The sequence below is a fragment of the Clinocottus analis genome, unplaced genomic scaffold, assembly GCF_023055335.1.
Source record: "Clinocottus analis isolate CAN_PGR_092001 unplaced genomic scaffold, fCliAna1.0.p SCAF_4, whole genome shotgun sequence".
In the NCBI taxonomy this organism is placed as follows: Eukaryota; Metazoa; Chordata; class Actinopteri; order Perciformes; family Cottidae; genus Clinocottus; species Clinocottus analis.
Genome location: NW_027176153.1, coordinates 6,022,119 through 6,042,870, shown reverse-complemented (window position 1 = coordinate 6,042,870; position 20,752 = coordinate 6,022,119). Strand labels below are relative to the sequence as shown.

Below are 20,752 nucleotides of genomic sequence, written 5' to 3'. Positions count from 1 at the left end.
TACTGATAGCACTTCGTAGTTTGACTTTATTGAATAAATTGTACTTTCCTGATTCTTGTTGTTTGTACTCACGATTGAATGCACTTATTGACTCAACACCATTTTATTAATAATAAGGGTGACAATCTCCTCAATGGATATTGTGAAGAACATTCAGGTCTACGTGACTTTCCACCTATATTTTGATGGTTTAGAAAAATAATTGAATCTCACTGTTGTAAGTAGTTCTGAGTGGTCCTTCTTAAATGTGTGTGAGCAAGTGAGAGAAAGCACATTTTCTGCCATAGGTGAGTGTCTGCAGGACCAGAGATGTATTGATTGCTGCAGGAAGTGGAATCTGATGTTTCACAGCACTTAACGGTGACCGACGGCAGAAGCAGTTGATGGCGGGGGTCTGGCAAAATGGAGGAATGGGTATGACAAAAGCAAAGTAACCAGTACAAGGACACATGGAGGAGTAAGAGAGAAAAAACACCTCTGGTTCTGTCCTTGGGCTGAGACTAAACACTGCCTCCTGTCTTGGCTTCTACTCAACAAGCACTGACTCTTCTCTTTGAGCAAAAGCCTCAACGCTCTGCTCTGTCTGAGGCACAGTGTCGTGTGTGATGATTTATCAACATAGTGTCCAAATCTCGATCAGAGGGACCGCAGTACACACCTCAACCTGGCTTTAAAACGAGAAATGCATCAGCGCCAACTACTTGTGATCGGATCTTACATCCTTGCTCATATGTGATTATATCTTTGGGAATTGAAAACACATCGAGGGGAAAAATAAAAATATGTACGCCACGCTGCACGAAAGAATGTGACATGTGATTTTTACCTCAAGTAGATCATGATCTTTATAACTGTGTCTCAGATGTGTGCACAATGCCATATACTCTCATCAAATGTGCTTTGGAGATAAATATTCTTTAACCCCCAAATTTGGTCGTATGTGGGTTTTTTAACTTGAAAAGAAAACATTTGGAAACATAGGCGATAACCTTTTTAACATTTGGCAGAAGATGAGAAGGACATTCTCTTGTCAGTGCGTGTCATGTTCCATGGCACGCGCTGGAATGCCTGGTTGGTTGATATCCAGGGTTTCAAACTGAAGTAACACTGGTCTCCATTCTACTTTCTAATAACAGTAGAAAGCAAAATGGAGACCAGTGTTACTTCTTTTTGTTTCTTTTGACGATTTTCTAGCGCTGCTCGAACAACGACAGACAGAATTTGTGGCTAAAAAGGCCACAGAGGCAGTGACATGACAGGGGGAAAAGGGGATAAAATGAGTGTGTTCACCTGGGTGTCTTGTTTCTATCACTGCCAATCAAAGTTGGAGACAATAAATACCTGAGCTTTAGCGTCATTTTAAATGTAACCATTATTGGGATTGTATCTCAAGTGGGGAATGGTTTTTGTCCTATTGGGGCTGGGCGACAAAATTACACTGATCCAAATTATTTAGACTTTTGTTTTAGCATGATGTTCATGATCTAGAAAATGTGCCATTAAAATGTGCACAACATTTTTTTGTTTCAGTAATATTCAATTATCCAATGTAATGCAGCTGATAGCTGGCTATAGTAGCTGTCTGAGTTAGGACGAGCTGTAAAGTGAAATTAGAAAATCATGAATTAGTGGACAAACTTTCACTTTCTGACATGTCAGCATGTGTTTTCATTCTACTTAGAAACCTATGATCTTGACAGTGCATAGATGTATGAAATAACCTGCATTGTATGGATATGCAAGGACTAGTATATCATTGGTTTTACTCAACAGCTTTTTCTTTGCCATATTGTCGATGCTTAAGATGTCCTATATGCACCAATACAAAGCTATACAGTAGGGTTTCACACAAACTCAAAGAAAGAAAGGAAAACAACCAAAGAAAGACATACTACATTAAGCAATGTAACCAGGTGTAACACTCAGCGAAAACAACTATATGGGTATTAAACATAGATATTAGTAGAGATATCTGATGGTGATCACACCGTAGAGAGAAACTTGGAGGCAGCCTCAGTCCAAGAATGTGGCAGACATGATAACACTGTTGAGAAAAGTTAGACAGCTCAGCAAACCACAAGTGCTGACACACATACACAAACACAAAGAGGCACACCCAGGACAGACATAAATAAATGGCAGTGGGCTTTGTATAAACAGATGTCTTACTGCTCAAGATAGCCTTGGCAGTGTTCCTCTGAAGGAAGACAATGAGAATAATGTATTTCAGCTCGCTGTGGGTCAGAGGCGGTTACACACACCGCACATTACTTTGTCTTAGAGATCTACAATTACATTAATTATAAGCCACGGACTTCAAGAGGTCTATTGTCTGCTCTGTAGGAGTGTAATGATGTGCGTGTAGACAGAAGATGCCCGGAAAGCTGTGTGTGTGTGTGTGTGTGTGTGTGTGTGTGTGTGCGTCCGTGCATGTGAAGAAATTAGTTTTGCTCGCCTCTTCGTCTGCATGCATGTGTGTGCTTTGCAATAAGAAATGAATAGTGTGGGGGGGAGGAGGAGGTCTGGGCCTGGTGGAGGCTTCCTGAACCTGAGAAGCAGGCATCCATGCCAGGTGGATGGATCTCCTTTCAGCATATTGTTTTATTTAGCATCTGCATGACCACTTCATTTGCCGGAGTGCAGGGTGAATTAATTCAAGAGATTGGTGACTTGCAACGGGAGGAATGAAAGGCTCGATCTGTTTTTGCAACACTTTGTTCCAGAGGACTAAACTGAGTCTCCTGAGACCCCTTCACTGCATCACCCAACACGCACCTTTCATCTTGACTTCCTGACAGGCCACAAGCTCACAAACTTTGTTTCTGTGTCTGCCCAGGGAGCCTGAATGAGACCTAGTTCTGCTTTCCACCCAGCTGGGTTCAACCCTGCTCTCCAGTCTGCCCTCACCAACTGCACTGTAAAAAAGGATTTGAACAATAAGTCATGGTAGCGTCTTTATGTCATTTACTTCAACTTATCATGATGATTTATACAATTACAACTTAATTGTAAAGGTTGTTGGTACTCCAACTGAGGTTTTTAAGCCAGTTCAATGAATTGTAAATTTCAACAAGTCAAATGAACTAAATACTGTGAGTTATAATTATGGTTATGTCCCTCATGTTAAATTGTCATATTCTATGCAGACAATGTCTACCGCTCACTGTCTATGCATACAGCTTGTTACTAAAAAACAGTTTTAGTTTATTGAGTTAATTAACTTTATACACAAGCAATAAGCACTTTTGATGTTTTCCAGGCTTTGTACATTGCGCAATTATTTTCAATCTGGCAAGTGAACTGCAAATTTAACAATTCTTTTATTTGTTTTACAAACAACACTTAAAATGATGCAGGCACTTGCAAAGGACAGGTGAGGTTCCTGTGAGAGCCTGTGCAACAGTTTGACAGGATGACCCAGCATGCAGTTCGGTGGTGTAATTTTATGAATGTGAAACCATGACTGAAGTTCTTACCCCTGACACTCAAGTAGCTCCACCCGCTGCTACATGAGCCAGAACTGTCTAAGTTAAATGTTCCTATGTGTTGGAGTGAATTGGCAAAGCTAAACTTAAGTTAACTTAAAATCATGAGTTGTAGCAAATTGTAATTCTAATTTGACTATAATAAGGCAGCAACTGAACTTACATTTTTAAGTTTAACCATATGGTTTTTTATTACAGTGTGAAACCCACCTAAACCAGTCTTTTACTGACTGGTTTCACTTCAAACCCTCCAAACCTCTCAACTGTTACACTGCTCCAACATGCTCTCTCTTGCGGCAACACCTGGCTTCACAGCACTTTTTATGAAAAACTGTGATAAACAGAGAAGGGTGGCCAGTCAAAGTTCAGGAGAAAGTTGCTTTGCTGGAACAATGGGACAACTTGGTCCACTCCCTGATTAATCCAGTTTAAGATTAACCCATGTTGCCTCAACAGAGAGCGGCTAGACTATGAGTCAGAGCAGACAAAACAAAAAGTAAAGACCAAAAGCAGGAAGATACACCTTTTCTGAGAAAAGACGTGCATTCCTCAGCACTGAATCTAAAGCATATATAACTGTTAAACTTAAAAAATCCCTCCTTCACGATTGAATGCAATCGTGAGTACACGAATGTGTGTGGAGTCACAGTCCTCTGTAGCTCCGTATTGAGCTACATTCTAAGCCCATCCACTTTTTTAACGGTCCAATCAAATATGAAGGATTTGATTTAATAAATCTCCCTTGTCACTGTCTACCGCTCAAATATTCTCTTTCACTGTAGAAAACTCAGTGCAGAAGCTAAAGATGCTCGAACATGTGTTTCACTGGGACTTTAAGGCTTACAAAAGGCACATTCTCGTTCTTTGACCCAATAATTTATATTTATTTTGGACCAAAACAGACACATTTTCAGCGTAGGACTGAACAATACATTGTTTGAAAAGTCAAACTTTTGACTGTCAATATTATAATCTCCTATTTAAATGTTAAAGACCACCATATTGTTCAAAATTACAGTACTGGTCGGTAAAATCCAGAGTAAGCATTCTAATTCTTTGGCCCACCACAGACGGCGGATCATGTCGAGGAGCAAAAGTATCATGTATTTATGTTAGTGACAGTTATTATCAATTGAGTTATTGTTGATAACCTTTATTAAAAAATAGACGTGTGACCTCACCTCTTTGTGTGTGCCGGACAGCGGCACTGGTGTCACTTCCAGGAGAGATGAGCAAACAGACGCAAGAGGGAGGATGGAGGAGGGGGAGGCAAACAATGAGCACTGGTCCATGACTCAGGCGCTTTGGGAGCACTGATCATCCAACAGCGGAGGGGTTGGGGGTTATCACCTTTATCCATCCCACAATCACAGATCCACAGCTGATACCCGACACAAAAGATGTGACAATGGCTAGCCAGCATACATTGACCACCCCCACCCCCATACTCTTACAATTATACCTCACAGAGCTCCTGGGAACTGCCCTTCCACATGGCTGAGGCCAAACCAGTGTGAGCCCCTCACCCCTCCTTGCAGAGTCAATGCAAAAAAACCACAACAAAGAGGTTGCCCAGGACCCGGCCTGCCTCCACAACAACAGAAAATACACCTCAAGCCCTTTCAGACTCTTCTCAATGTCTCCCTTTGGACTGGCCGCCACATGCTTGTTTCGAGAGCTGACACACCATTATTTCAAAAGGGGTAGTGGAGCATTCAATGCCCTCTCGCCACAACATTTGAGCTCAGAAGAAAATGCTGAAAGGTCTGTGGACTTGGGTTTGTGCAAAAGGAATTTCAGTGGCACGGAACAGACACAATAAAACAAACCTGCATTGTCTAAGTGAGGAAAAATAGATATGAAGGCTGCACTAGATATTGTGGTGGGAGACAATTAAAGTTAAAGCAGATGTGCAGTGTACTAGAAACACTGCGTTTCCTTGATTTTTGCCTGGTACCACGACGATAAAGATGAGCCAGATGGTAAAAAGACTGAAGGCCAATATTGGTCGAAGGTTAATTCTCTTTATTTTTAGTCTTGTGCGTTAGGCACTACATAGCTGTGATGTGAATTCTAGAACAATAATAATTCAACTTAATAGTTTGAGCTACAGATTTGTGACAAACATTAACTCCAATGTTTCTCCCATGAGTTTCCGGAGCAGAATTCTAATGGGTTTTAGGATGAGCAACAAAAGGTATATAAGAAAAAAGCTCTGTCAATTGAATCACTCTGCAGCGACAAATCAGTGTTCAGTTTGTCTGAACAAACTGAACACTGATTTACATAACAGCAAAGCTGACTTTTCTGCTATGCTTTTTTCAATATAAAAACCCTTATTGCTCACTACCATCAGCGACCCGGCCCCTTGACAGGGATTTTGTGAACCTGCTGAGTTGACTTGGCAGCACCCTCCTTTGAAGACTCGTGCCAGTTCAATCAGAAATCAGATTAGCACAGTGTATTATTAGCTTGAAAATCTCCCTGTATCACCTCCTTTGTCTCTACCTGTCGGAGCAAACAGGCCAGCCATCACTTGTTGTCCCAACAGCATGAGATGGACCACTGGCTTCTGACATGACACTATTGGAGGATATTCTAGGCCCTGTGCAGCTGACAAGTCTGTGTGTGCGTGTGTGTGTGTGCGTGTGCATGTGATTCTGTCTTCTTCTGTATTCATTATAAGACTAAGCAGGCATCGCGGGGGTGAAATCTGGGTGCTGTGTGGAAGTCTGTGCTCATGTGTATGTAGTTTGCAGTGTTCGGTGTCTGTGTGTGGTTGGGGTGAGGGGAAGCATCACTGTGGGAGACAGGCAGATGGGGATGGAAATGAGTAGGCAGTGAGCTCATGCTAATCTTCTCCAACAGCTCCTACAGCTGATCTAGGCACAGAACAAGCACACGCACACTGTTAAACTCAACCAGCCCCACCGCAATCATACACTAAATGAGGCAGAGGATGCCTTTGCTATTCAAATGTTCCCATGTGTCGCGCATATTTTCATATTTTGTGTAAGCCTAAAATCTTTCAACAAAAACTGAAACGCATCTGTGTGCAACTCTATTCACGCAAACACACGTGTGTGTGTGTGTGTGTGTATGTGTGTGTGTGTGTGTGTGTGTGTGTGTGTGTGCGTGAGTAGCTGCCTCCGTCAGACAGCCATCTGTCCCGTAGGAGTTGCTCAGCGGCACGCAATTGGCCGACTGTGCTTCAAGCGAGGCGAGGGGTGAGGTGGGTCATCTCTTTATTTGGGAAGGGAAAGGTCGCGTGGTGCTTGCTGCTCCTCAAAACATATGGGTGCACAGGGGGGGTGTGGATGGGGGTGTGGGGCCAACACTGCTGTCATATACAAAGGACGCTCCTTTGCTGACGCAGCACAAAGTAAAACCCCCACCCTGCAATTCCATCTCAAAATGAAAGCTGTCCCTGCAGTGTTTTTCAGATTGAAACCCACAATCCACCGGTCCTGCTGCTCAAACACTTACATGTCCTTAATGATGACATTTTAGGGGTTGAAAGCATTAATGGAAGAGTGAGAAAAAAACACAGCAAGGATGACTGGTACTTTCTGTCCTACATGGATATCAGATGGGATGCCTCTCAAGTGTTACCACAGTCAGACATATCTTTTCAAAACACATCATAGACGATGAGGGGGGATTGCAGATCCTTGCTCTAAACTCAACAACAGTTAAGATCTTGCGGGTAATGTCTTGCTTAGGGTTAGGATTTCACTTCTAACCTCGTATTCAGCAGCATTACAATTATATTATTGTAATGTGTAGATGGTGTCGAAACCTTGCTGTCTAAACTGCACTTAACAAGCTCATCTGAACATTTCAAATTTTGCAACCTTTTCACCTGCAAATTGCTATCTGGTAAAACTTCCAGGTTTGTTCTTACTGGTAAAGTCTGCGTGTAGCTTGAAGCTTTCTGCCACTTGGCAGATGCTAAAATGCAAATTCAGTGTAATGCTGGCCTTACATTGGAGCCCTGCCGCTGCATCCCCGGTACAGAAGCTTTGGGAGGCGAGAAAAAGATGTGGATGGAGGATGGTGCTTGGGGATGTTTAGTAGGACAATAACTTGGCTTACAGTGCCATGTGTTTCGATGAATATTTCAAAGACCCTCTTATTAAATAAACATGCGGGACCTCACTGCCTACAGTAACCCTACCATCAATATTAAATGTCCACCAAAAACTTGACACAGTGTCATTCACAAGCCAACAGTCGGGTCAGACAGCGATTTGCAGCATCTGAGTAAGAGCTTCTTTTCCACGCAACACCTGAAGGAGGTTATCAGGTTCCTTTTTTTGTGCCATTCTCACAATATCTCCAGTAAGACACGCTCAAGGTTCTTTGGAGACTCAAGAATAGCCACCACAGGCTTATTAGTTTCCCGCTTTATCAAAAGGCTATTAATATTCTGAGGGGGTTTCACCGAGTGGGAGGAAGTACACTTTCATTTCCACGCATGCTCTTGGCTCCTTAAACACGTTTGCTCTGAGCTTTGCATGCTTAACTTTCCCAGACAGCTTGCATGCATGGTTCTCCACAACTGCTACATGGATTACTTGGAACCTCCCCCATCCCTCTGTCTTCTTTGAATGAACAGGCGGATAGGTGGGAGGTAGCCCAATAGCTCAAGAGTCTTGCTCTCCCCTGCCGCTGGTCTCCTCCTACGCAAAAAGACCAACCAGCCAGTTCTTCATGAAGTACTTGGCCGGTCGCTTCCTCCATCTGTCACGTGAAGACACTGCTGATGGATATAGAAGCCAGTGGGTCGGGGATGGCAGCGCAGCAGAGATGGTGGGAGGTCAGACAACGGCTTGGACTTCTTTTATTCCTCCTGAATGATAATTCTGCTATTCGCCACAGATAACTGTAATGTTGAAGTTTTTTAAACTCAAACTAATGTAATCCTCTAAGACACTGAATGACAGATTTGTACATCTTTAATAATAGAATCAGGGGGTCAGACTTTGGGTGGGGCTAGGTTTGAAACATATTGCAAATGATGCAAATGTGATGCCTAGATTAGGTAACGATATAAATTATTCCTTTCTTTGAGAAATAGAATATTTTTTCTGGAAGAAACATCAACAGTAACAAAAGAAGTTAAAACATATACAGTCTAAACACACGCAGCTGAATGAGAAGTTTGTCTGACAAGTCTAAAACCTGGAACATGTATAATATAATTCTGAAGTAAAGAATAAGCACACAAAAAAACTAATTGTATGTTGTATTCAATGCCAGTCTTTGGTTGTTGACAGTTGTCAATAGCCCATGCTGCAGGTACATTTTGTTCAGTAACAAAGGTTCAGCACCAAGCCCTAATTACGGGTCCTATTAGAAAGCCATGAAGCTTTTTACTAGGTTTAGAAAGCCTTGCCTGGTTTTAATAAGGGATGTTTGAATGCTAAACTAAATCTAACCTTCTGCTAAGCTAAGCTGTATCAATGTATGCTTAAGTTTATGGACAATCATTTTGCATATTGTTTCTTAAAGCAATATCGTCAGTAGGGGAATTAAATATCTCCCAACCTTATTTCTAACGCTGTTTCTGGTGCCGGCTGGCGTGTCAATGACGTATAGGACAGTGCAATGGCTTTCCCTGTGTTTAAAAAACTGCATATATGCACTAGTTTTAGTTGGAAAACGGGTGGTTTTTTGCTCCCCTGTTTATGGTTGTGGTGGAAATACAGGCTGATCATCAGAATCATCGCTCAGACTTTTCACCGTTCCACACAATTGTTTCTTAAAGTTTTTATTGAGGAGACACAGAGCAGAACATATCAATCTTCACTGAGGATTTAAGACAAACCAGTGTAGTTCTAGCACTTTCCTGCGTAGGGCAAGAAAAATCCAAAAATCCCTTTGAAAAGCCCCAGCATGTGTGGAGGCAATAAACAATAGTTTCAGCTTAAAAATTAAAGACAAATTAAACACCCTCTTTTTAATTGACCTGCATTTGCATAGCATTCTGGCAATTACAGTCCAAATCCTTAAAAACAGGTTTTTCTTTTTTTTTAAAGGAGCCTCCTTTTTCTCTGTGTCAGTTTTGGTCTATCAGTCCGCTTTAATTGAGCCCGACAAGTGATGGAGTTTTTCACTCACACTTGACGTTAAGACACTTTACCATTGATCTCTCTGACCCTCAGTCATGCCCCAGCATGGACTGATTGTCCTCCATTAAACCCAGACTGGCAGCCTGGCCATGCAAGATATCTCATTATTCAGGCCTAATTTAATTGGTGGCTTCCTCCTTTTCAAAGCAGAGGAGATTCTAAATTATACTATTTGTTAGGCAAAACAGAGACACCAAACAGAAAATCCAGCATTGAATTTCTTGAAAACACTTTTCCTCACTTGTGCATGCAGTCAGGACAAAATTGCAGCAGACTTTGGAAAATGTTGCATTTTTCCAAACCCATGAAGAGAGAATATAAATATTCCCCCAGCTGCCATTGAAATGCACAACTACCAGCTGTTGTCCTGTCCACCCTGTGGACATGGCTGGCTGTCCGCAGGCTTAGCCAACACTGCGCCTTGCATATGAAACAGGACATAGGCCTATATCCCTCTGGGGAGTTCACTTCCTCTGGGCCCCCACCACCACTCCCTCCTGAAACAAGCGGCCCCTTCAGCTGGAGGCCAGATATCCCAAGCAGCAGTGTGGGCTTCACAGGGGTTGGGTTGATGGGTTAGGTAAGCAAAAGGGGAAGTTTTAGCTCCTGCGCATTAGAGAATGGCAGACGGATATTGAAGTGCAATGTTTTAGAGACAAATATTAAAACTACACAAATGACAAAAGTTATCACTTTTTGCCATTTTCAGGGCTAAATAGCTGCGTGCAGTATGGGTTTACATGCCAGACTATTTGTGATAATTCGCTTCATTGGCGCTAAATGCGCCAGAGAGTCCACCATGGAAGAAATAACCACTATTTCGGCTTTGTACATGTTATTGAAGTCCCAAAAAATGTCAGAACATCAAACAGCCTTGTGTCTGGGTTCATAATATTATCGGTGAATGTAGCAAACCATTTCACATGGCGCCATTTGATGGAAATGCTCGTTACACGCATCCATACACGTCTGTGCATTGACTTTGCATGTACTCCACTCGTGCAAAAAATTTGCAAAATTTGCAACACTTTTGGTGTGAACGCACCATACCTCCAGACTTTGAGACTCTTGACAGGTGCAAAAAACATCCCATTATAAATTACTCCAGGTTCCAAGTCGATGTTACACCTCAGGTTGAAGTGAGTGCTGTTTCATTTTCTTTAAAGCACAATGTTTTTCGGTATTTAACTACTGATAAGGTAATCAGAGGAAAAGTTAATTTTGTAAACTTAAATCTTTTTTAATTGGACTTTCCAATTAATTTATTTTGAGTCTGCTTCTCAGGACATAGAATGTGTTCCACAGTGCACCGTTGGTTGTCACAGGTTCAGTGATTATTCTCAGCAAAAGTAATTTGAGTCTTTTTGAAACTGCTTCTCAGTCGTTGGACTTTTTTATTTCTTGTTGTGCATTAAAGCTGTTGAGTCTGTTAAAAAGGCTGAAGTTACTGAATTGTTATGTATATTGTATTACCTTGTGGTCTTAAGATGCACCTTTTGGTTTTTAATTGACTGTAAAGGGAATATTTCTAACTTTTTTTTGTCTTGGCAGACTATGCTTTTTTCTACTATCTCAGGTTCAAACTTCACCATCTTTTCATGAAATCAATTTTAGAAGTTGACATTTTTCTTGATTTGGGTCACAGCTAGTCATTTAGGGTGATGGTGGATCCCGCACCCAGATCAGTTGAGAACCACTAAGCAAAAACATTCTCACCTCTGAAGGAGTGGCATGTCTGGAATGTATTTATAGAATGATTGCCTGTCTGTGTGAAATGAATGAGCCTTTACCTATAAACGACATGTTGTGTCCATGACTTCAACAAAGAATAATACGCTTTATTTCGAAAAGTGACGGAACAGGATCAACACCAGAAAGTTGGACATAAACCGACTGGGTTTGAAGTGAGCACAAGCTCACTCGACCGCAAGACCCCTCCCCCTCCACTTCTGGTATTCATATCATATCTGTTATAAACAGACAGATCATGTAGAACTCACATCATCTTGAGGGCAAATTATAAAGTTAGCAGCACACTCAATCTGTAGCCGCAGCCTTTACTTAAACATCCTGATGGGGAAAGCCACTGATTATGTGTGCCACTGACATGTGGACCAGCCAGAAACCAAGAGAATTGTAGCCAAGGGCTGGCAGGAGCGACTGGTAGAAGTGTTCCCCACCCAGCACATTACCAACTTTAAAGTGAAACAATTCAACAGTTTGCTGCATTGTCTCGCTGCTGTTTACAATCCTGCTCTGTGGCTCATATCCTCTCAGATAAAAACAGAGAGTGATCTTTAGCTGTAATGCGCGCCTTTCACAAAATTCAGGCATGCGGAAAAAGCGAAAAAGACTCTTTTGGTCTGTGATTCAGCGCCTCTCAGAAGGAAGTTCTCCGAAGAGCATTTGCAAGGAGGGAAGTGTGACAATATCGCTTCCTGTGTCTGTCTGCATGCGAGACTGCTGCGAGCACTTTTGAAACACCCTCATTAATATTCACAGAGCTGCCCGGTTACTCCGCTGACAGCACGCAGATGATGGCAATTTCTTGTGTGCTGAACGGTAGAAGGCGGCACGACACAGTCTAGCACTCTGCCTCACATCCTCCAAGAATCTTTTCAAAGTGCCTCAGCTGTGCTGCAATGTGCTGACAAAGGGGAGCTCTGTTGCCATAAGTTGGGCAATATTCCTCAACTCCCACCCAGCATGTATTCCCTCATTAGCGTACATGGTATTTGTAGCGGCGGGGGGGGGGAGTCAAATTAAAAAGCCGGGTAGAGGCTCAAATGAGCCTTGGGCTTAACACTTGGGTGCCCCGTCGGCACTTATAAAAATAGAAGAGGCCCCTGGAAGTGGGGGTGCTTGAGGTGTACCCACTTGAGTCTGAATGGAAGTGTGTGCCAAGAGTGGGTATTCACCATGCATGGCAGGACTTTGGCTCTCCTCAGGACTTCAATGGTCACCCAGATTTTGCTTTCTTTGGGAGATTCCTCTGAGAGAAGCCTCAGCTGAGAGCCGGATGGCAACTGCTTGTAAACACTTTTGCTTCTGCTCGTGGATGCGTGTATGTCAGAGGTGGGTGGCTGGCCTCGGGTAGGTGGCTATTTGAAGGGGGGGATCCGATGTTTGCTGAATGCTCTCCTTTGTTGCGATCATATTATGTTTCCACCACAATACTTCTAAACCCTGCTCCATCAACTCCATTCATGTGTAACAGCTCATGCAAATGTCTGCACTGGCCTTTTTTCTAGGGGAGGGGTATGAGGAGGAGCCCTTTTATCAGTCTACCACCCAACTGCTTTCTCTGCAACCTCTTGCCTGGTCCGCACCCCAAAGCACAGATTATAAACCACTCATACAGTGTGACAAAACTGGCAGACGCGTGGAGAACCAGATTCAGACGTCTAAAAGTGCTTCCTTTGGTTGTAGGTTTTGAATCTGATCACAAAAACTGCAGAAAACATGAAGGAAGCTGGCAAAATAGACGCTCAATTTCCGATCCTCCCCACATGCTGAAGCTGTCTCACGCAAGAAGAGAATAGGAGAATGTTAGAATGTGGACACAACCTGGGAAAGAAACAGAAAAGCCTTCAACACTGATGGCAGTGTTGATTAAACCCACAGGAAGCCAGGCACATGACAGACAGACAAACATGTAATGTGACACACAACGCTTCAACAAACACATGCGCACACACGTCCAAAATTGGAAGATGTTGTCTTTAAACAATAATCCTGCTGCTGTGGGAGTGTATCTCTTCTCACGGGAACACACACGCGGAATGAAAGAAAGAGAGTGCGGAATAGAAGAGCAAGCAGAAATATAGGCTAAGGAAGAGATGCCCCTTCCTCAGGCAGGGTGTGTGTTTGTGTGTGTGTGTGTGTGTGTGTGTGTGTGTGTGTGTGTGTGTGTGTGTGTGTGAGTGTGTGTGTGTGTTTAACAGTAGAATAAAATGTCATTTAATCTGGAGAAAGGAAGAAGAATTAGTTACTCACATATGAATTCATGTTTAAGTTACACACACACACACACACACACACACACACACACACACACACACACACACACACACACACACACACACACACAAACACACACACACCCTAACTGTGGTTGACTGTTTCCCATTAAGCCATGTGTTGGTAAATGAGATTGAATTTACAGTACAGGCCAATGAAAGTGAGCCTGAGAGGTGTTTCACAGGCAAATAATGGCTTTATTGCCACCAAAGGCGTTTTGTTGTCATTGCTGAATACAGCCCAATTAGTAATGATATGTCAAAGATGACCAAATACTGGATAGTCTAGAATGCAGGAGGTTTTACACATATAAGGTTTAGACCCAGATTAAGTTACTTATTTGTTTTTTTACCTAGGGACAATCTTAAATTTGGGGAGGTAGAAAACCCCCCAAAAATCAGAGCTTCATGGTAAGCAGGACCAACTCACCTTGGACGATGCTTTCCTCTTGTACTTGTTGGCGAAGTCGAATTTCTCCTTGATCTCGTCCAGGAGCCGCTCCAGTCGAGCCTTCTCCTCTTTCCCCGAGTAATCCTGGCCCAAGAGGATGTACGCCCTCCAGTTGGCCGAGTCGAAGCCCCAGTGGCAAGTCCTGTTCTCCTGTGCCTTGTGACTGTGCACCACGAACTTGTGCGTTGGGTACATGAGTCTGCAGTCCATGCACTGGATGCACGCTGCATTGGGGCTGCTGTACAGCTCCGGCACGAACAAGCCCTTGCACTTGCCGAAACACTCGTGGTAGACTTTGAAGCTCCTCTCGGTGAGCTCCAGCTCCAGAGAGCCGCCGCTTAGCTCCTTCTTGCAGCGCGGCGGGTAGGCGCCTCCGTAGATCAGGGCGTTGCAGAGCCGCTCCGCGTCCGTCTTGGTGATGAGGCCGCAGGACGGCGCCGAGAAGGGCAGGATCCCCATGACTTTGAGGATCTCCAGCTGGTCCGCCGTGCACCGCGAGCAGTAGATGTGCAGGTCGTCGCACACCGAGTTGATCTGCTGCAGGGAGAAGTCCCGCAGCACCGTGTTGAGGATCTGCGGCAGGCAGAGTCGCTTCTCCCCGCCAACCACGAAGCACGAGATGGTCTCGCCCTCCAGCACCGTCTCGCACCTCTCCGTGGAGCGGTCCGACGGGATGAACAACGGGCCCGGCATCACCGGTGGCGGCAGATGCTGCAGGACCGGCTCGGGTTCCTTACCCTCCTTCTTGAAGAGGAGCTCATGTTGCCACCGGGCAGAGAAAGCCGCCGGTCCGCCAAGAGAGCTCATAGAGCTGAGGTGAAACTGCTTGAGAGTTTGTTGCAGTCCCGGATGAGGCTGGAAGCCCTGCCGACTTACAGTCTCCATGTTTTTCCTGCAACTTTAGAAGCGTAAATCCTTCTTATCGTCGACTGGGAATCGCGAGTATTTATCCGTTCCTGAACCTGGTAAATCCACGGTGTCCGAAAACTGACCAAGATTGCGATTCGCTTCATCAAATATCCAGTAAAAAGTCCCAGAAGGCGAGTTTTCAGTTTTATTCCCGTGACTACACAGTGTACACCGGCCAGTCGCTCCCAGCAGTGGGTCGCCGACTGTCCATATCTGAAAAGAAGAAAAAAAAATCGTCTCTCCAAACTCCAGAGAAGCGAAAAGTTCCGGTTGTTCGAATTCCAAAGCGAAGTGGGCGAAATTAAAACAAAAGGGGGTGTTGTGAGTCGATACAGGTCGATAAAACAATCCTTATTTGAGGCTCTTTCCGCTGTCGAGGACTGTGGCAACCTACTCCGTCTGCCCCCGCAGTTCACTCTGACTGTATGGAGAGAGAAGTCTGAGAGCCTGCCTACTCTCTCTCTCTCTGTCTCTCCCTCTCTCTCTCTCTCTCTCTCCCTCTCTCTCTCTCTCTCTCTCTCTCTCTCTCTCTCTCTCCCTCTCTCTCTCTCTCTCTGTCTCTCCCTCTCTCTCTCTCTCTCTCTCTCTCTCTCTCTCTCTCTCTCTGTCTCTCTCTCTCTCTTTACCCCAGTCTACGGCTCCTTCTCTCGCCCTCGCGCTCCCTCGAGGTCTCTCTCACTCACTCTCTCTCTCTCACGCCCCCTCCTCCCTATGTGTTTGTATGTCTGGCTCAGTCATTGAATCCCAGCCAGGAATGTGAGTGACTCTGCAGGCAGGCTGGGCTCTTCCAGGAACAAGCCGGCACCCCCCTGCCGCTGCCCGGCAGCGAGGAGAGAAGAAGAGATAGAAGTGGAGGGAGATAGTTGAATACGCATAGTGCGTTTATGTCATATGGGAAAAAGTACAAAGCAACATTCTTTTACGCTCGACTACTACATTTATTTGACTGCTATGGTCGATTAAAAGTTAACATACAGCCAGGCTGTTACATCTGACTTACGCTTGACGGCATCAGTGATAAAAAAAAAAAGAAAAAAAAAAAAACATATTACGTATACATTACATATATATATTACATATAATAGCTAATTTAAAAAAAAAATCCATTCTGCCAAATTAGTATCGTTGGTCTACTTTTGATAGGCTACTTAATAATTATTATATGGTATTCCTAGTCAAATGGTTACAGTGATTTAATTAGCTGAAAGGGAGAAGACGTGTTATTTTACTAATAGAGCAACTTCCGAAATACTTATCTTCCTAGTACTCTTGCTAGTATCTTGCTAATAGGCCTCTTTTAAATTTTAGATATGTGATTTATTTTTACATTTCAGTACTATAGATCTATACCTTTGCTTCATTAAATTATCTAAGTTGTTCTTCCATCACTGCCGTAGAAAGTAAGTGTTTGGTGAAGCTTTGAGTAATTCGAGATTGTCCAAAAAATTAAAAAACAAACAACACAAAATCAACAACAGCAACAAAAATATGTGTATTTGTGCATAAGAGATGGAGCAATGATAATATCAATAATAACAATAATACAAATAAATAAATAATACAAACAAAAGTTATTGTTATTGACTGTATTTGTAATCAACATGTAGTTTGTGACGTGATAAAAACGGCCCATTCAATAAGCTGGATTTCGACATAGGCACTGTGTTCAGGTTCCCGCAGAGAGTGAGAGAGAGAGGAAGAGAGAGAGAGAGAGAGAGAGAGAGAGAGAGAGAGAGAGAGAGAGAGAGAGAGAGAGAGAGAGAGAGAGAAAGGGAGGGAGGGGGGTGTTTCTCTAGACAAGACACATTTAGCTTTGGAAGGGTAAACGCAAATTGCACAACTTCTGTTTGTTAAAATGTGTTAAAAGGGTTTAGCAAGTATATATGTAGGCTATATGTTTGTTTTTTTGGGGGGGGCAGAAGTGATAAATAATTATTGGTGGTAATCAAAATCTACTTAACTTTAGGAGGTCATGCATCACTCCACTTGTTCTCCTGCAATATCCATAAATAAGCACTTGGCTGCTCCTTTGGCATCCCCTAGCCAAACATTGCTGAAACTGCAACATGGTGATGGCAGCCTCGGGGAGAGATCTGGAAGGGTCCTCCACTGTAGGCCAGCAGACAGAGGGGCGATTCCGAGAGTCAATTTGGGAATGTGGACATGAAACATTCTGTGTGCTCCTTTTAGAGAGGAATCCATGAGATAACAGTCGTGAAAAGTCACTTTCACATTGATCCATGTGTACCATGTACCATGTTCCCTTGTGCATTTTGAGAGGGGGCAGGAGTGTGGTTTCTTGTCGTTGACAGTAAAAAAAATTGGTGTGGGGTCAAGATTCAAGATATTGTGATTGTCATATGCACAGATAACAGACAGTTACTCTGTTCAATGAAAATCTTATTTCGCTGGGTCCTTCTAACATACAGAATTAAAATAAATAGTAAGCTCTTGAATGTTTTTTGCCGTTGTTTTTGCAAGTGTTTTATACTATTGTACCATTATAGGTTTAGGAATGTGCAGCAACAATGTTATGGAGATAATTCTTTAAATGCTTTTTTGATTGTTTTTTTTGCTCTTGGAACTTCAAAATCATATCCCTGAGGCTTCGAATCTAAGTCAGTTCTGCTGGAACTCAGACCAAAGACCTGCCCCAATGGTAAATGGTCTTACACGACCCAAGGAGGCGTGAGGGGGTCGGGCCGGTGAGTTCCTGACAAACGTCTTTCCTGAATATTGTTGCTCTTAGGACCTCACATTAGAACCTACAAAAAATTGATCTGATCCTGATTTTGAGATGGTAAATTTGAGCTTGTTGTTGAGCAAGTGTCAGGTAAGGAATTGAGAGTGTGGAGTTTTGTGTGTGCTTGATGATAAATGTCATACCCAATAATGATATATTCAATAAAAACTTCCTGAAAATGTAACACGATTTGCACTTAACCTCAAAAAATGTAATCAAACCCAATAATGTAATAAACTGTACAGACTGATATTGTAATAACATTTGTTCAAATAATGTAATATCTTTCAGCTGGATCTTTTTTTCAAAACAGTTTTATAGATAATGTCATAATGTAAAAAAGCATATTTATTTCTCAGTAATAAAAAGTATGCAAGTACAGTATAAGATATAATACTGTTAGTGTCATGTTTGTCTCCAGAACTAACATTTGACGCCATGTTTGGAAATGTAAATTTCCAAACAAGGCTTTTACTCTTAGAACAGTTGGCAGCAAATGGTTCAATCTAATTCAATTTTTTTGTATAGCACAAATTACATGTTTTTCTCAGAAGGCTTACAATCTGTACACATACGACATCCTTTGTCCTGGGACCTCACATTGGTGAGTTGTTGTCAGGGAAAAGATGCATTAAACAAATCCCTACCACAGGTAAATAGACCGGCTCATAACCCATGCTGATTGGTCGATTAGACCAGAGTGGATCTTAGATTAGACCCTATTAGAATATGACAACAGATAGTGTAACACATGTGTGCAGCAAAGACAAACCAGCCAATTAAGTTTCCATCTTCATCAGGGTCAAAGGTGATCTTATTGCATGAAGTGTTACCTTTTTCTGCATTCAAATACAGGTTTTGAATTGATTTGAAAATTAGAAAAAAGTTGACCCCACTCAAGATTTGGTGATAATTACAGATTATCTCGAATTTAAACAAAATTATTGGATAGAGCCAAGCTCAGAAATATTTAACTGCCCTCAACACCAAAGCCCCTCAGCCCTTTTGTTTATTCTTTGTTCACCCTCATGGACACATCCAGATGAAACACCATCAAAAACGACGTCCTTACCCTGACATCTTGTTGCCAGGACAACTACTTGCATCTCTTCAAAACTAAGGACCTGATTGTGGACTACAGGAAGTGGCAGGGATAAGGACACGCCCCCCTCTCTATCAATGGGACGAGCCAGGTTTGTCTGAGTTCACATAAGTTAGGACCCGACCTGGTCTCACCACACAGACTCCAACACAAAGACAGCGGCAGAAAAGGTTCACCATGGACTCCAGGATACTCAGCTATTTCTCCAGGTGCACCGTATCCTGACTAGTTGCATATTGCAGGATCCCTCATAACCCCATCCACAAACTGTTTTCCCTGCTCCCTTCCAGTAGAGTACAACAACTGGTTCTGAACCACCAGGCTGAGGGACAGCATCATCCGACAGGCCATAATTATTTATTTTTTGATACTTTTGAGCCCATCACTTTACTTACTCCACACTTCATAATAATATTTGACATCATTTTCATTTTCATTCTTATTTTAATTTCTGTACTAAATTAGGTTTTATCTCTTGGCTTTTATCTTTTGCGGCCTGTTTTCTCTTTTATACATATGTGTTTCTATAAATATACAAACATATCTTAAGAGAGCCTGAGAATAAAAAGTTCACTTCCAATTACTGCTCTACTGCTTACAGTAGAGCAGTAATTGTATGTTGTGCATACAATTAAAGACTTACTTGTTACTGAAATTCAAATGTACTAAATCAGCTGCCTTTCAGAGGCTAAAGACTCTAAATATACATCAGATTTGTTATTTAAATATAATCTAATTTCTGCCTAGTACAACATTGACAGTAGAAAGCATTGACACAACCACTGTCAACCCCACAGTGCACAGATTAGTGACCCACTAAGCAGTATCTTCCATTGGTCAGTTATGGGTCCAGTGTTGGAGCCACAGGGCTGGGTTCTATCACATTCAGCTGGCAGATACTGCAAGTGGCCTTTCCTGAGGGGGGACAAGAGCCTCTGCTGATCTTATCAGTGCATGGCATGAAGCCATTCTTTCAACCAGCACTGATTTGTGGCAGCTACAGGCTGGATGTCAGCCTACAATACTCCATTGGCATAGTGTATGGCATAGTGTATTCCTTTCTGTGTGTTTACATTAACTGGTAATGGATACAGAGCTTGTGCTTCTATCAGGTTTCTCATCCTATCAAGGCCAAAGCTGCTAGACAGTACGGAGTGAATGCCAAGCCTCGTTTTCAATGATTCATATTGTTGCCAGCATGGAGCGCTTATCCTCTTGCTCTCCTTTTTTTCCATAAGATCATCCATGCTCATCTTTTACTTGTATACTTTGATTTTGTTGTCCTTCCCCGACCTTGCACATTATCTGGTGAACATGATGGGCTGGCTGTATGTGGTGGCCATGACTCTAAGTCTTCCCCAGCCCTTTTTCATCACAGCGAACATTGCATGTGCAAATTTACTTTATCATTGCATGGGATTTGCAAGTGTGACCTGTGAGAACTTTTCCCTATTGATGTGTTCAATTAAATTAAATTCATTTTGAATAGTCCATAATTACAAATTTGCCTCAGAGGGCTTTAAAATCTGTCCAGGGACCTCACATCGGTTCAGGAAAAACACCTCCCAAAAAAAACCTTGTAATAACATTAACTAATCCAGAAAGAGATAGAGAAGGGGAGAGAGGAGCTCAGTGTATCCTAAGATGTTCCCCAGCAGTCTGTCCCACTTAGCAGAACTTCTGAAAATTGAAGGGAAAATCTCTCTGACGTCAAATGACTAGTGATTCACGCAGGAGTTGACCTTGTGAATTGTGAGGGGAGTTGTCTGACTCTGCCTCTGAAAAAAGATTCCCAAATCCCAGGTCGGAGCCAGCCCTAACTAGAAGCGCTATTGAAGAGAAAAGTCTTAAGTCTACTCTTAAATGAAGTGACTGTGTCTGCCCCACAGACTGAAATTGGAAGCTGGTT

At 42.8% G+C, this 20,752-nt stretch overlaps 1 protein-coding gene across 1 annotated transcript in view; it reads right to left on the bottom strand.

Moving 5' to 3' along the window:
- Positions 1–15,414, bottom strand: part of skia (v-ski avian sarcoma viral oncogene homolog a) — a 73,049-nt gene extending 57,635 nt beyond the window's left edge. Inside the window, exon 1 of the mRNA XM_068598507.1 lies at positions 14,069–15,414. Within this exon, the coding sequence (XP_068454608.1) occupies positions 14,069–14,974 (906 nt within the window). The 5' untranslated portion in view covers positions 14,975–15,414. The remainder of the gene's footprint in view (positions 1–14,068) is intronic.
- Between the last annotated feature and the right edge of the window lie 5,338 nt (positions 15,415–20,752).